This window comes from Harmonia axyridis, chromosome 4, assembly GCF_914767665.1.
Source record: "Harmonia axyridis chromosome 4, icHarAxyr1.1, whole genome shotgun sequence".
Lineage (NCBI taxonomy): Eukaryota > Metazoa > Arthropoda > Insecta > Coleoptera > Coccinellidae > Harmonia > Harmonia axyridis.
In genome coordinates, this window is record NC_059504.1 from 43973830 (window position 1) to 43991847 (window position 18018).

The 18018-nt window shown below is 32.7% G+C and overlaps 1 protein-coding gene across 3 annotated transcripts; it reads right to left on the reverse strand.

Moving 5' to 3' along the window:
* Positions 1-1573: 1573 nt before the first annotated feature.
* On the reverse strand, positions 1574-17701 carry LOC123678553 (tektin-4-like). Of its 3 annotated transcripts, XM_045615642.1 has the most exons (6): positions 17354-17701; positions 13172-13201; positions 8001-8295; positions 6563-6785; positions 6280-6434; positions 1574-1871 (listed from the first exon to the last, which is right to left on the reverse strand). In XM_045615642.1, the coding sequence occupies exons 1-6, from the start codon at positions 17391-17393 to the stop codon at positions 1655-1657; spliced, it is 960 nt and encodes a 319-aa protein (XP_045471598.1). In that variant the 5' UTR covers positions 17394-17701; the 3' UTR covers positions 1574-1654. The 3 variants fall into 3 exon arrangements, with proteins under 3 accessions (XP_045471598.1, XP_045471600.1, XP_045471599.1); XM_045615644.1 differs by lacking the exon at positions 13172-13201 and having other exon boundaries at positions 17354-17700; XM_045615643.1 differs by lacking the exon at positions 13172-13201 and having other exon boundaries at positions 17348-17700.
* Between the last annotated feature and the right edge of the window lie 317 nt (positions 17702-18018).

The following is an 18018-nucleotide window of genomic DNA, read 5'->3' on the forward strand; positions in this document are numbered from 1 at the left end:
AAATGTTAATGAAAGCATCAGTTTGCTGTTGGGTAAAAAAAAATTCAAAAAAATGTGTGTCCTCATCGCCACCATTTTTTTCCTAAGAATCCCATGAACCCTTGAGTTGTCGTCAAAAAAGCTAACTAATGATGCAATAATAAACTGGGTGTGCCATTTGAAATAAGGAAGTAGTAGTCTGTTTCAGGTATAACCGGAAGTTGTAGAGATCTGAAAAAATATTTTAGGGAGAAAGATCATTGTCTCAAACCCCTATATGCAAATTTTCCATAAACGTCTAATAGGTCATCCTGGTGAATCACCCTGTATATCATATACTAGCTGTCGCCCCGGCTTCGCAAGTTTTGTCAGGCAACCCAAAATACATCCTTCGAAATATCAAATTATACTTGGTCGCTCGGTGGGGGAAAAAAGGAAAGCTTTTTTTTCTTTTCCGTACAATTTTATTGGAAATATTTTGTTGTATGAACCTTCTCATGGCAGTAATGAACACAACGAAAAAATAATTATACAATTTGGTGCAGTCGTTTGACGTGATGCCCTCACTAATATCCATGCATAGATCTTCTTTTATATACATACAAGGTGGTCAACGAAAACTTAACACCTCGATTTTCTGACTTTAAAATGAAAGATTCAAGGGGGAACAACTTTTCCGATTTTTTCATCCCCGCAACTTGATCCACCTAACGGTGGTGAGTAAGTTATAATATTATATTCTCTATTTCAGTATCGTAATGACTTCATAACAGTTTTAAAAACAGTGCTGTAATGAACTCATTACAGCATTGTTTTCAGTTATATTTTTCGTTTTGTGGTTGTCCATACTGATTTCCAAACCTATCAAATTTCAGCAAACGTCAATAATTGCCAATATAATATATCATCATCATCATTCAGCCAATATAATATATGGATAAAGAAAAATGATTTGCAACATTATTCGCAATTTCTCTTAATTCTGGTGGTGTTAAATCGATTTCGTCAGACATAATTCAGGAATTTAATGCTTAATTGGTAAATTATTTCAAAATTCGGAACGTACGATTCATATTCAAATTCTATAATCTGTCAATTTTCGTAACAGTCACACCAACTGCCAAGATACAATAGGATCTGAATTTTTCATTGAATTTCGACAATATTTCACAAAACTTGATTAAGATAGAGAAAATATCGTCTTATACTCGTTGCAGAAGGCAATTCCAAGTAACAGAAATTTTCCACATGAAAAAACCTTCACGATTTTTTTCTCCAAACTCAACTCTTTGCATTTACTCTTTACTATAATCTATGTTTCACCAAAAAAAAAATCAAACAGCTCCTGCTGGGTGTTGCAGTTTCTTTGTCATTTAGTATATTATACTATGGATATTGATGTACATATAAAGCTTGAAACTGTTATTCCCTATTCACTCACAACATCCGAACAGGGTTGGATATATGTTGGCACTAAAATATGAATTTATTTTTCGAACTTCCTCTGAAATTTTCTATGATTTTAATGACCCTATCTGTTCGGGGAACGATAACTCAAAATAGGGAGAAGAAGTGCATCAAAATAAAACTCAAGCAGCATAAACCCATGTATACTTTGAATGATATCGCTACGAAATTTTTTCTGTGCAATCAGATGTATAGATAGAAGAATGCATTAGGCGTGTCCAGAGAGAGCTGTTGCCGAAGGATAGTAACTTCTGAACTGTTGAATTCTGAATCGGTCTATTTCCAAAGTTTTCCTCTTCCTCATGATCTCATTCTCTAATTCATTTCTCCCAGTTATTAATTCTGCCTGGCTGTCTTCCGCCTGTTTCAACTGAGCAGACAGAGCAGCCGTTTGTTCACCGATCATCTTCACTTCTTCTATGAGTCTATAAAATACGTTATTTTCAAAAATAGAAATAGAATCTTGAAACATTCAGGGGCCATAAATGGGGATTCATGGCTTGGCTTTACTTTCAAGCTACTTGGCTTGAGCTTGGCTACTAATAAAGTCACACTGGTGAATGCTTCAGTCTCTCAGCGCTCGAGGAATCTCCCTATTTAGTCTAAGCACGCACAAGATTGCAGAAATATATGCCGTGCGACGCGTGCATATCAAGCTCATGTAATATCAAGTAGCTTGATATCAAGTCAAGCAATAAATATCTGAAATCAAGCCAAGCTCAAGTATTTAATTTTTCACGAGCTTGATTTTCAAGTCAAGTAGTTGTTTAAAATGTTAAGCTAAAGAGTGTTTTTTTGAAGCTATAGAACTTTAAATTGCAATAAAATAACGATGGAACCCAGCAAACCATGTTGTTATATGCGCCTTCCCGTTACATAACATCCCTAAGAAATGAGGTATATACCTGATACATCTCAAAACTAATGTATCTGATACATAACATTTCATATATCCATGAAATTATTTGACTTATTCATATATCATATATGTAACATTGTTATATTACTGAAGTTACGTATATGATACATCTTCCAGCATCCCTAAAAACAATATTACTCTGATATCTACTAGTGTGTAATATAGTTACATATCATATATGTAACATTCGCAATATATATTTTACATTGCTAATATTATGTAAAAGCTATGTAAATATAGCATATTCATGATATATTACTCAGATCTATACAAGTACTCTTATAATACATAACCTTTATTGAAGTTGAACTGTTTAGAGATTTTTGCCAGGACAAGTGCAGTGAAAAGTGATATGCATTTTCTAACTTTTGATTGTTAGTTAGAAGTGATGAACTATAATAATAATAATATTCAATATTCTTTGATTTTTCATCAATTCCGGATTACTTTCATCGTAGAAATATGTGAGATAAGAAGTGAAAAACTGTAATAATAATATTCAACATTCGATGATTTTTCACCAATTCCAGATTAGTTTCATAGTGAAAATATGTGAGGTAAGTGAATATAAGTATACTTCGACAACGTAACTACATTTAGATATATAAATGCTGTTGTATGTGCCTTTCATTTTGCTTTTGTACTTGCATGCCTGTTAATAGCATAGGTATATTTGCTGCATGTTTTTGTGGATCGTTAATGGAATGTGTGCATGGTTTCTGTCTTCTTCATTCAAATTATATGCATTTTGATATTTTTTCTTTTTATGGTAATTTGCATTTGGGTGTATATAGTTCTGAAGTAATACCACAATTGTTTTATCATCTAAATAAGAAGTACCTATCTGAATAGTGCGCTACTTTTTACTACTTAGACTATTTTTCTGCTATATTTTATTTATGTTTGTGATGTATATACCTATGTTATTCTCTGCTATTCGTGAAATTAAAACATCTAGATTTCATATATGCACAATACACTTTTCTTCCATCATTATTAATGACCAATGTCAGATCACATAAGGATGCTTTTTGAGAAATAGATTCTGATAAGTTTAATCAAATGTTATAGTATGATATAAATAATTTTGCTGTTTCAGAGTGAGGAATCACCTCCTGAAGTTTACTCATGTATTCAAAACTTTCATAACTTTATATTATGTAAGAAATTTGTTATTTATCCAATCAGGAAACCACGTTACTGAGAATTTTAATTGTAAATACCATTTTTTAATAACATTCTAATATGTTTAGGTTTTGCATCTCAATCTTTTATCCAATGTGCAGCAGACTTTGAGAAGATAGATATCAGCCGAGTGGATAAGGGTGGCCACATTGAGGATCAAGAGACAAAAATAAGTTTTGGTTGATGTAGGTACTTTGATTACATTAAAAATTTTCAATAATTCTATGATCTTTCATTTAACAAACACCCAATTGTTAAATTATTGAATCCTGTTTTACTATTCATAAATTATTTGTAATATTTCAAATGTGGTGCATACCAAACGTAGGAATCTGGTTTTTGTTGATTTTTCTAGGTTCAAAATAATAATATTGTTGACTAAAAAATATCTCTCTAGCAAAAAATGAAAAATGGAGTTTAAATATATATTTTTGGAATGCACCTTAATTCATAAGTATCTCTTTTCATGTAATTTATAAGTGATATATCTCTTATTAATTGATGTTGGCTAGATACCAGCAGTTTTAGTTTCAATTGGTATTGTGTATCATTTGTTATATTTTTGTTTGGAAGGTATTGAAAAAAATTCCAACAAATTCACTTAAACATAATTTGTGTGGTGTCAGCATATTTAGATTTTTTATTTGTAGTTTGATTAGTTTTTCCTCCAGAAAGAATTGTACAGGTATGTATTGTTTTTGAATTGCATAGAGAATTTACTTCTGAGTACCTATATGTAATATAAACATTCAGATAACTATTACATTTTTCTTATGTCTCTTGTTTGTAGCAGATATATTTCTTTTAGTTATATCACATAGAACGGATAATTTTTTTTATATTGCATGGTGAACTTTTTACTGAGTATATATTATGTAATATAACCATATACAGGTTGGCCCAGTTCTTGTAGAGTAACTTGGTGTATTCACTTTTAGGATGAAAGCGTCATAGTCACTTTATAGGTCAATAAATTCACAAAAACATAAGGAGGTTATTGACATCAGGTTGTTCAAAATTAAAGATTTTATTGATAAATCTGGTAACTTGAACAACCTCGATATAACTTCTTTATGATGAAATTACGACCCATATTCATATTATGTTTTCATCTTAAAAACTGAAAACTCTCACAACTGTTATTCTACAAAAAACTGAGCCAGCCTCAATATTTATATTACATAAAATCGCAGTAAAAAATTCTCCATGCAATATAAAACAATATCTCAGTTCTGTGTGAGATATATTAGAGATATATATCAGCTACAAACATGATATATAAAAGTAACATAACAGATATCTGAATGTTATATGAAAGGTACGTATTATCTATGTAAATTATTATATAACAGCAATATATCCTCTACGTAAATGATACATAAAGGATATTACAGATGTAATGTACCAGCAATATCTTTCAATGTATCATGTAAGGTACATCATCTATACAGAAATGTAACAGCTACGTATATGTTACATAAAGGATGTACCATAAATATTACAGATGTAATATACCAGCGATGTATCATGTATGTTACATGAAATGTAACAGCTACGTATATGATACATAAAGGATGTACCATAAATATTACAGATGTAATATACCAGCGATGTATCATGTATGTTACATGATCTGTACATGATACATGGCAATTTTGTTACATGTTATGTAACGGAAGGCGGACATAGAGCGGTCGTTGAGCGGTACTAGAAAGGCGCATGGCGCATGTATGTTACATTGTTATGTAACATAGATCGTTGTAATATATATGTTATGTCTATGATACGTATTTGTGTTTGCTGGGAATTATTCGATTGACATGAATTTTATTTATCCGCAAGATAATCTTGTGGCATTACATTTTAAATATGATTTCTGGCATATGACCGCCACTGCTGGCTCGGATGTAGTCCAATCTGGACGTCCAATTTTCGATGACTTTTTCCAACATTTGTGGCCGTATATCGGTAATAACACGGCGAATGTTGTCTTCCAAATGGTCAAGGGTTTGTGGCTTATCCGCATAGACCAATGACTTTACATAGCCCCATAGAAAGTAGTCTAGCATTGTTAAATCATAAGATCTTGGAGGCCAATTCACAGGTCCAAAACGTGAAATTAGGTGGTCACCAAACATGTCTTTCAATAAATCGACTGTGGCACGAGCTGTGTGACATGATGCGCCGTCTTGTTGGAACCACAGCTCCCGGACATCATGGTTGTTCAATTCAGGAATGGAAAAGTTAGTAATCATGGCTCTATACCGATCACCATTGACTGTAACGTTCTGGCCATCATCGTTTTAGAAGAAGTACGGACCAATGATTCCACCAGCCCATAAAGCGCACCAAACAGTCAGTTTTTCTGGATGTAACAGTGTTTCGACATACACTTGAGGATTAGCTTCACTCCAAATGCGGCAGTTTTGTTTGTTGACGTAGCCATTCAACCAGAAGTGCGCTTAATCGCTAAACAAAATAAAATGGGCGTAGTGCGCGATACGTATTCCGCACAGAACCATTATTTTCGAAATGAAATTGCACTATTTACAAGTGTTGTTCAGGCGTGAGTCTATTCATGATGAATTGCCAAACCAAACTGAGAATAAATCACTTGACAGCTGTTAAATCGGTCGCCATCTTGAACAGTTATGCCAACTTAAAGTTATATACCTCGAAAAAAAACACCCGTTACTTGGCTTGATGAATCCCTAGGCATAAATAATTACCCGAAATGACATTCATCTCTACAGTTCTCAACTCTCTGCCGCTGAAGCCTGAAATCTAAACGAGTCTGTGCCTTCTTGAGACATAGATCCATTCTTCTTATCGCCACCTGTAGATCATCTATCAAATTCTCAACGTCTGCAAGTTTCTGCAAGGTCTAAAAAATAAAACCACCCTGAGTCCCAAACTGTTTGGAAACATTGTAGATGTTCATTATCGATATGTTTTGCTAACTACAGTTACGTTTTTTTGTGAATTTTATTGATTAAGTGAAATTATTACTACCTTCTTCAATTCTGATTCCAATCTGTCTGTAACCTCGATGAGACACTGTATCCTCTTGGACAAAATCAGTTCGACCTTATCTGCCTGAGTTCTAAGGTCACGTGAGGCATTGGTGAGTATAGCGTCAAGGGTTCCTCTGAGAGTGGCAGATCTCTGTCTGGTAGCCTCGGACATTTGTAGGGTTTCTTTGGTGAAGTGCTCCCAATATTCAGGAGAAGACTGACTGTAATATCAATTAATATTGATAATTATATTGGAATCAATCAGCATATACAGAGTGAATCAATAGTAGGCATTCACGGCTTGGCTTGATATTCAAGCTACTTGGCTCAAACTCAAACTCAATTAAGTAGCTTGAGCTACACTTGATATCAACTCAAGTTCAATTCAAGTATCGGGTGTTTTTTTTTAGAGTGATAGAACTTTCTATAAGGATAATTGTGATTTGACAGAAGGTAGAAGCCATGTTGTTGTGACATTTCTGTTCAGTAAGCATTGACAAATTATCATAGAAAGACTCACACCGCAACAACGTTAACAAATTGTTGAAATTTATTTTTCAAAATCAGTGTTCTATTCGCCAAACTTATAGAGCACTTCGTGAAATTTATGGTTTACATAATCGTCCATCAGAGCAGCTTATTCGTCGAACTATCGATATATTTCGGACAACATTTCCTCTACTCGATGCAACAACAACAACAAGACAAAGAACTGTACTTACAGAAGAAAATATCGCTGCTGTAAATGATAGTGATAATGAAGATCCAGATTTGTCTATTCGTCGACGTTCCCAACAAGTTGTACTATGTGAATCAACCACATGGAAAATTTTGCGTAAATATCATGGTCTGCACCCTTTCAAGATCCAACTGGTTCAAGAATGAATGCCACTTGACCATAATACCTCAACAATTGATTTATTGAAAGAAAGATTTGGCGATAAGAGAGACCATTTCGAGAAATGGTCCAATTAAATGACCTCCAAAATCATGCGACATAACTCCACTGGATTATTTTCTTTATGGTTATGTCAAGTCATTGGTTTATGTCGATAAACCAGAAACAATAGACGCTTTGGAAGCCAACATAACTCGTGTTATTGCTGAAATAAAGACTGAATTACTTGAAAAAGTGGTCCAAAATTGGTCTGGTCGAATGCGGTTCTTCAGAGCTAGTCGTGTTGAACATATGCCGGAAATTATTTTCGAAACATAAATGTCATAAAATTATCTTCCGAACCAAAAAAAAATTGGCTTCGATCTTCATTCAAATGTGTTTTATTTCAATTTAAAATTATCACTCTAAAAAAAAACCCCGATATTATTTTTTTATTGTCAAGTTAAGTATTTATTTATTGAGTACTTGACTTAAAATATAATCAATTTCTGATGATGAATCTTTATGAAAACTCTCGAATAATATCCGCAACACTTACTCTCCAGGAAAAATCACAGAGCCAGGTTTGAACATCAGTATGGATGAGCGTAGAGTAAGACTCCTACCGGTAGAATCCAGCTCTAAAGACTGTTTCTTGTCACTCCAGTCGGACTCCAGACGCTGTTTGGCCGTTTTGTCTTCCACGAGCTGTAATTCTACATCTTTGAGCGTCTGGATGAACTGTTGGCGGATCTCGTCGCAGAGAGCACGTTCCTTCATTAGTTCCACCTCCACCTCGTCCCTTACCAGTTCGCTATCCAACCTTCCGGTTCTTCTCTCCAAACATTCGCCCGCTACAAGAAAAAGCATATTTAAGATCGAATGCTCGGTGTTATGATTAAGCACTATGAGCGAACATATAAGGTGTAGCGGTGAGTGGTAGTCAAAATAAATATAACGTAGATGGTCTCTAAAGTACGTTCGCAAGCTTTCTACACTGCTCAACAATTGATAGGGATCACTTACTTGTTCTAAATTTATTTCTGAAATATTCGCTCCAAGATTATAAATTTAGTCAGATATCAGAGTATTTTCAGTTGATAATATGGGTCACTTGAGAAAAGAATGAAAAAATGGAAAGTTGGAGAGAAAAAAAGACTTTATTAGGAACACTAAAAATTCTGTGTTTGAATAACATAAAAATTTTATGATGAAACCACAAGAAGGCTGAAGTTTCGGTTAAGCTAGTACCTAGTTGGTCCCCCACGAGCTCGTCTCAAGCATTCTACCCTACGAGGCATACTTTCGATCAAACGATTTATAAAATTTTGGGGCAAATTCGTCCAAATATCCCGTAAAGCGTTAGAAAGGTCCTCCAGGTTATTGATCGGTTGTTCTAAGGTTGACAATTGTCTAGACATCTCAGACCAGACATGTTCGATGCAATTCATGTCTGGAGAGCGAGCTGGCCAGTCCATCCTATCAATAGCATGAGTTTCTAGCGCTTCATTAACCAGACGACTACGGTGTGGACGGGCATTATCGTCAATTAAAATGAAATTCTCGCCCACGGCAGCCGCAAACGGAACAATTATGGGTTCAATAATCATATCGTGATCCCAGCAAACCATGTTGTTATATGCGCCTTCCCGTTACATAACATCCCTAAGAAATGAGGTATATACCTGATACATCTCAAAACTAATGTATCTGATACATAACATTTCATATATCCATGAAATTATTTGACTTATTCATATATCATATATGTAACATTGTTATATTACTGAAGTTACGTATATGATACATCTTCCAGCATCCCTAAAAACAATATAACTCTGATATCTACTAGTGTGTAATATAGTTACATATCATATATGTAACATTCGCAATATATATTTTACATTGCTAATATTATGTAAAAGCTATGTAAATATAGCATATTCATGATATATTACTCAGATCTATACAAGTACTCTTATAATAAATAACCTTCATTAAAGTTGAACTGTTTAGAGATTTTTGCCAGGACTAGTGCAGTGAAAAGTGATATGCATTTTCTAACTTTTGATTGTTAGTTAGAAGTGATGAACTATAATAATAATAATATTCAATATTCTTTGATTTTTCATCAATTCCGGATTACTTTCATCGTGGAAATATGTGAGATAAGAAGTGAAAAACTGTAATAATAATATTCAACATTCGATGATTTTTCACCAATTCCAGATTAGTCTCATAGTGAAAATATGTGAGGTAAGTGAAAGTATACTTCGACAACGTAACTACATTTAGATATATAAATGCTGTTGTATGTGCCTTTCATTTTGCTTTTGTACTTGCATGCCTGTTAATAGCATAGGTATATTTGCTGCATGTTTTTGTGGATCGTTAATGGAATGTGTGCATGGTTTCTGCTTTTTCATTCAAATTATATGCATTTTGATATTTTTCCTTTTTATGGTAATTTGCATTTGGGTGTATATAGTTCTGAAGTAATACCACAATTGTTTTATCATCTAAATAAGAAGTATCTGAATAGTGCGCTAGTTTTTACTACTTAGACTATTTTTCTGCTATACTTTATTTATGTTTGTGATGTATATACCTATGTTATTCTCTGCTATTCGTGAAATTAAAACATCTAGATTTCATATATGCACAATACACTTTTCTTCCATCATTATTAATGACCAATGTCAGATCACATAAGGATGCTTTTTGAGAAATAGATTCTGATAAGTTTAATCAAATGTTTTAGTATGATATAAATAATTTTGCTGTTTCAGAGTGAGGAATCACCTCCTGAAGTTTACTCATGTATTCAAAACTTTCATAACTTTATATTATGTAAGAAATTTGTTATTTATCCAATCAGGAAACCTCGTTACTGAGAATTTTAATTGTAAATACCATTTTTTAATAACATTCCAATATGTTTAGGTTTTGCATCTCAATCTTTTATCCAATGTGCAGACTTTGAGAAGATAGATATCAGCCGAGTGGATAAGGCTGGCCACATTGAGGATCAAGAGACAAAAATAAGTTTTGGTTGATGTAGGTATTTTGATTACATTAAAAATTTTCAATAATTCTATGATCTTTCATTTAACAAACACCCAATTGTTAAATTATTAAATCCTGTTTTACTATTCATAAATTATTTGTAATATTTCAAATGTGGTGCATACCAAACGTAGGAATCTGGTTTTTGTTGAATTTTCTAGGTTCAAAATAATAATATTGTTGACTAAAAAATATCTTTCTAGCAAAAAATGAAAGATGGAGTTTAAATATATATTTTTGGAATGCACCTTAATTCATAAGTATCTCTTTTCATGTAATTTATAAGTGATATACCTCTTATTAATTGATGTTGGCTAGATACCAGCTGTTTTAGTTTCAATTGGTATTGTGTATCATTTGTTATATTTTTGTTTGGAAGGTATTGAAAAAAATTCCAACAAATTCACTAAAACATAATTTGTGTGGTGTCGGCATATTTAGATTTTTTATATGTAGTTTGATTAGTTTTTCCTCCAGAAAGAATTGTACAGGTATGTATTGTTTTTGAATTGCATAGAGAATTTACTTCTGAGTACCTATATGTAATATAAACATTCAGATAACTATTACATTTTTCTTATGTCTCTTGTTTGTAGCAGATATATTTCTTTTGGTTATATCACATAGAACGGATAATTTTTTTTATATTGCATGGTGAACTTTTTACTGAGTATATATTATGTAATATAACCATATATAGGTTGGCCCAGTTCTTGTAGAGTAACTTGGTGTATTCACTTTTAGGATGAAAGCGTCATAGTCACTTTATAGGTCAATAAATTCACAAAAACATAAGGAGGTTATTGACATCAGGTTGTTCAAAATTAAAGATTTTATTGATAAATCTGGTAACTTGAACGACCTCGATATAACTTCCTTATTATGAAATTACGACCCATATTCATATTATGTTTTCATCTTAAAAACTGAAAACTCTCACAACTGTTATTCTACAAAAAACTGAGCCAGCCTGTATATATTTATATTACATAAAAAGGATGTACCATAAATATTACAGATGTAATATACCAGCGATGTATCATGTATGTTACATGAAATGTAACAGCTACGTATATGATACATAAAGGATGTACCATAAATATTACAGATGTAATATACCAGCGATGTATCATGTATGTTACATGATCTGTACATGATACAAGGCAATTTTGTTACATGTTATGTAACGGAAGGCGGACATAGAGCGGTCGTTGAGCGGTACTAGAAAGGCGCGTGTATGTTACATTGTTATGTAACATAGATCGTTGTAATATATATGTTATGTCTATGATACGTATTTGTGTTTGCTGGGATATCTCTGGCTGGTCAAGGTGGTGTTCTGCAGAACAACCAACTCTGTGCGTTGGTTCAAACAAATGCCTCCCCATACACAAATAGAACCTCCGCCAAAAGCTGTTGTGGGTACCATAAACTGTTCTGCATACCTTCGACCTCTTTCCCTCCAAGCAAGAATACGTCCATCTGAGTTGACCAAACGAAATCTAGACTCATCCGTAAATAAACATCGGCTCCAATCTTCAAGTGTCCAATTGCGGTGCTCCTCAGCCCATTGCCGTCGATGAACCCGGTGTTCCCTATTCAAACGGGGATGTTGTACCCTCCTACGTGCTCTCAAACCACGAACATGTAGTCGTCGTCTTACAGTCTGGTTCGAAATTAGAACTCCTGTTGCAACTCTCAGTGATCTATTGAGCCGCGACGCCGGGTAAGTGGGAATTCTCCTAGCATTGAGGATCAAAAGACGATCTTGGACAGCTGTTGTACTGCGCTGCCGACCTCTCCTATGAACATAAGCTACTGAGTCGTTTTGGATGAACCTATTCCAAGGCCGACTCACGACAATTTGCGAAACATTCAACCGCCGGGACACTTCTCGCTGGGACAAACCTTCCTGTATCCACCGTATGATTTGGTCCAGTTGCACAGGAGCCAAACGTCTTCTCGGCATGACTGATAAGCTGATATTGTTCTCATTTCTTCAATTATTGTCACCTTATGTGTTTGAACGAGAGAAAAATCAGATTTAATAACAAATACCACATTGCATTTCACTCCATCTGTAACAGCCTACAGATAATCGATTTTGTGAACAAGAGCTGATGAAGTGAGGAAGACTTTGAAAATAAAGTAGAATACATAGATTCAAAATCGTGTGTAGTAACATTCAGAAATAGAAATATACCGAATAACATAGCATTATATCATAATATATTAGAGGTAACACAATATGTAAGCCCAGTTGTTCAATGCTATAACTGTCTATTATATGGACATACTTCAAAATTATGTAAAGGTAAAAAGAAATGTAATAAATGTGGAAATGAACACGAGACTAATACCTGCGACAGTGAGAATTTTACATGTTATCATTGCAAAGGTCCGCATGCAGCCACATATAAAAAATGTACTGAATATGATAGACAAAAACAAATTAAAAATATGATGGCGGTGTATAAATATACTTATTTTGAGGCAAACCTAATTTCTAAGAAAACAAATATTAATAGCGGTGATATCAAAAACGATTTAACTAACTTCCCACAAATAAATAAAATAGAAACATTAAAATTAAATGAAAAATTACCCCCTACGGTTTCACAAGTTACATATGCGCAAAAAACAAGTTCAAATGGTAATACTTACATAAAACAAGGGTTGAAAAATCAAAACGATCTTAAACAAAAAAAAATTACAACAGTTAAAACCAAAAATAGACCACAGAAAAGTAAGCCAGGTTATAATAAAAAGGAGATTGAAGATTGTCTTGTCCAATATACCCCAAATTATAAAAAAAATAAATTATCAGATTGGTCACAACCTAAATCAAAAGTAAATGAAGATGATAATAATTCAGTAGATATGGAAGTTTTAGAATGTTATTCGGAATTTTCTCAAAATAGTTCCTCATCAAACTATAATGCAACTCAAGAAAATAATGTAGAATTTGAAGAATACAGTAACGAAATTCACACGCAAGCGTTAATACATAAAAAATCAAATACTTAAGTATCCTCATCAATTTTAAATTTTAAATATTATAACAGTAAATAAAACATCTAATAAATAAATCAAAAACATGAATAGGAAGACGTTGAAAATACTACAGTGGAATATTAGGTCGATTAACACAAATTTTTTGGATCTCACGGGAAAACTTCAGCAGTATAATCCGGAAGTTGTCGCTTTATCAGAGACATTTCTGCGGGAAAGTAAAAAGCTTAAAATCTCAAATTACAATATTCTAAGGAAAGATAGAGATGACGGTAAGGGAGGTATAGCCTTCCTAATTAAGAGTAATATAATGTATGAGGAAATTACAATACATGTGAGTGTGTGTTCTCCCAATTTTCAATACCAAGCAGTAAGAATAAATGGTATTGTAATAGTAAATTTATATAATCCACCAAATATCAAGCTAAAAGCAAGTAATTTTAACGAAATAATAAAACAGATCGGAACCAAATATATGCTAATAGGTGATTTCAATGCACAAAGTCCCAGATGGGGATCCCACACTAGAAACTTTAATGGTAAGGTCATTGACGAAATGCTAGATGAAAAAGAATTAATTGTTTTGAATGATGGTACAGTAACCAGGTGTACACCACCCCAAATAGGAAATAGCGCCCCAGACCTAAGTATTGTTTCCTTGAATTTGGCAAATAAATGTTCATGGACGGTATTATTCGATCCAGCGCAAAGTGATCACTACCCCATTTTAATAGAGATAAATGTAGGTAATAAATCGATAGTTACAAATCTTTATTTCACCACAAAAAAATTTAAAACGGAGAAGGCTGATTGGGAAGGGTATAACACTAAGATAGAAAATGAATTAGAATACTCAGATTGTCACAATTTAGATGAATTCAACAAATTATTAATTCACAGTGCAGAAGAAAAATTTCCAACAAAAAAAATATCTTATAATAATAAATATAGAGCTATCTGGTGGGATGAAGAACTATCAAATATGATAGAATTGCGACGGGATATAATTAGAGAATATAGTAACAACCCTACTCAAGAACTATATATTAAAGCAAATAATACAAGAGCTAAAGTAAAATTAATAATGAAAAAAAAAAGAAAGATTCATTTACAAAGTTCTGTGAAAATATAAATTTTTTACCTCTCACATCTGCATGGAAATCTATTAAAAAATTCAAAAATCATGAATGGAACATCAATGTTAAAAACCTACCTACAGAAGAAATATTAGATCAATTAATGACCAATCTATCCAAACCTATCAACACAAAAATATCACAAATAAGAAAAGAAAACATTTCGGAACAAAATCAATCCAACCCCTTCAGTTTTTTTGAATTAGAATTGGCTCTCAAAAATAGGAAGAACTCAAGCCCGGGTTTAGATGCATTAACATATGATATGTATACTAACTTAAGTAAAAAATTAAAAATAAAATTTTTGAACATAATGAATGAAATATTAAAAAACCCAGTTAACATTAAAGGTCAAAACAAAATTTTAGTATTACCATTCAATAAACCCAACAAGCCGCTGTTAAATATGGATAGTATTCGTCCAATTGCTTTATCACTATGTAGCATCAAAATATTAGAAAGCTCAATAAAAAATAGAATAGAAAATATAATTGAAAAAAGTCTTAATCAAAATAAGTTAATGTTCGGATTCAGAAGAATGAAATCGGTTAACGATAGTTTGGTATATTTGACTTCACGGATTTATACAGGGTTTGCCGAAAAAAAATTCACAGTAGTAGTATTCCTGGACATAAAAGGGGCATATGACAGTGTAAATATAGATATATTATTGGAAGATTTACGTGAAATTAATATACCATCGGATATCATAGGCATTATAGATCATTTACTAAATAACAAAGAAATGTATATTCAATGCACAAGGGAGAACAGAATTATGGGTCCTTATTTCAATAGTAAAGGAATATTGCAAGGGTCTAAACTAAGCACGTTTCTTTTCAACCTATATGTAAAAAATGTAATAAAATGTAAAGTTAAAGGGGTCGAAATAGGTCAATATGCAGATGATAAGTATATAATTTGTTTTAGCCCTTTTTGATTATTATGATGTTTAGTTTTGGCAACGTCGCGGATTCTGGGAATGTCGAGGCGTATGTTTTGTTAGATGAAAGAAATTAGTAAGATGTATCGGTTCATCGGCGGTCGGAAAAGAATAGTAAAAGGTTGTTAGTATAAAGTTTTCGGTGTTTAATATAACGGTTTTGGTTTAATTAACGGACATTTCAAATATATTAGGATTACAGTCCATTGGAAGGTCAGTTTGCATTGTATAAGTCCCATTTTGTTCCATTTCAATCCTTATACCCTGTTCCTTTACATCCTTATACAGTGCGGTGCTGTGTGGACGCAGAGAGCAGTTTATATTGGTAAGATTATTTATTATAACATCATTTTATTGGTTCAAATATAGGGAAAATGCAACATAATTTGTACCGGATCAGATATAGGCGATATTTATGAAAAGATCACTAAAACTCTGGATAACATTAATTCTTTCCTCTCATCAAGAAATTTAATAATCTCAGTTGAAAAAACGTACGCGATGTTGTTTGCACGAAAAAAAACACCAAAAATACTTCCATGTTTAACAATTGGTAATCAAAATATTATGTGGAAAAATCAAGTAAAATATTTGGGGGTTATCCTCGATCCAAAATTGGAATGGTCATTGCAAATTGAGCAGGCAAATTGTAAAGCGAAAAGGGGAATTGATATAGTAAAGTGCCTGTGTAAGACTTGGTGGGGTGCCCAACCACAAAGTTTACTAAATTTATACAAAGCGATATCCAGAGTACATTTGGATTACTGCTCTATGATATACGGTGGATCTAAAACAACTATCAACAAAATGAACTCGATACATTATCAAGGAATTAGAACAGCAATGGGATACATGAGATCAACCCCAATTAACATTATTTTAGCGGAAAGCGGAGAAACAACACTTGAAAAAAGAAGAGAATTATTAGCCTCAAAATATATTTTAAAAAATTTACAAGTTAAAAATAATATTATAATAGATCAAATTAATAAATTAAATTCACATCAACATTTCTGGAATAAAAAATACAAACCAGCATATTTAACAGCCCTTCAAAACGTTAGAGAATTTAAAAACAACATTTACAAAGCAGAACAAATTCCGTTTTATTCCTTGGATTATATACACCATTCGGCCCAATGTGATATAGATATTCCAGATTTTGGAAAAAAAGAACCTGATACAAAGATTAAATTTAAAAATTATTGCGAGAATAAATTTGAAAATTTTCAGAGTTTTTATACTGATGCCTCATTAAAAAATATTAACGGTAACATAAGTGTAGGAATAGGAATATACTCACCGTCTCTACCTTTAGAATATAGCAGAAAACTACCTTCATACTGGTCAATTTATTCAGCGGAATTATTAGCAATTGGAAAAGCGTTAGAAATAATTAAAAATCAAAATATTACCAAAGCAGTCGTTTTCTCGGATTCATTAAGTGCATTATTAACTTTAAAAAATTGGAAGTTAGACTCATCAATAGATACCATCACAGCAACGGTTAAGCAGATATGGGCAGATTTAAGTAATGATAACAAGATCATAAAGGGAGTTTGGATACCGAGTCATTCAGAAATAATAGGAAACGATAAAGCAAATCATCTTGCAAATAAAGGTAGACACGGTGAATTATTAAACTACAAGGGAGGTCCACAATTTATGTACAATATTATCAAGGATAAAATAAGGGAAAATTGGATCAGAACACTACAAAAGTGGGGTAGAAATAAGGGAAGAACATACACTCACATGCGTAATCGGGATAAAAAATGTACAATTGATAAGCCATATAAACTATTAAAAAATAATTTGACAAGAAAACACATTACAACTATGATGAGATTACGATCAGGACATTGTTTGACACCAGAACATTTATATACGATCAAAATCAATTCCTCACCCAATTGTGAATGCGGTAAAGTTGGATCGTTGGTGCATGTATTTTTTGAATGTAACCTGAATGTACACAATATTAATACACTATACACAAAACTCGAAAAGTTTGAGATTCAAAGGCCCATTAATATTTATGAAGTAATCTTTACAGATAGCATTGATATAGTTCAAATATTGAATGAATTTTTGGAATGTTCAGATATTAAAATATAAGCAATATTTGTAAAATAGGTAAAATAGAAATTTGAAATGGATTCAACAGATTGATGAAAGATATAGAAGAATCTTATTTATACAGTAGATACCTACTAACATTGGATGTTTGATCCCTCATATGAAAATAACCCAACCTTATCCTTTATTCTCTCTGGGTTTTTGAGGGTGGGAAAGTCAGAGAAAATAAGAAATCAATCAAACACAGAGTAAGCTACCAATCTGGGTACATGCTAAATGCGAACCCATTAAATCACCAATAAGTGATTTGAGAAGAAGAAGAAGAATCCGTCTAGTGCGCA

Bases quoted from the DNA above. Each gene is read 5' to 3' on its own strand.
- LOC123678553 (XM_045615642.1), bottom strand. From the start codon at position 17,393: ATGGCTTATCAATTGTACATTTTTTATCCCGATTACGCAT. The intron at 8,296-13,171 runs GTAAGTATTACC...TTTTTCTTGTAG, and splicing joins TTTTTCAACCCTTGTTTTAT to CGGGCGAATGTTTGGAGAGA. The intron at 1,872-6,279 runs GTAATTATTTAT...CGTATTTTATAG, and splicing joins AGAGATGAATGTCATTTCGG to ACTCATAGAAGAAGTGAAGA.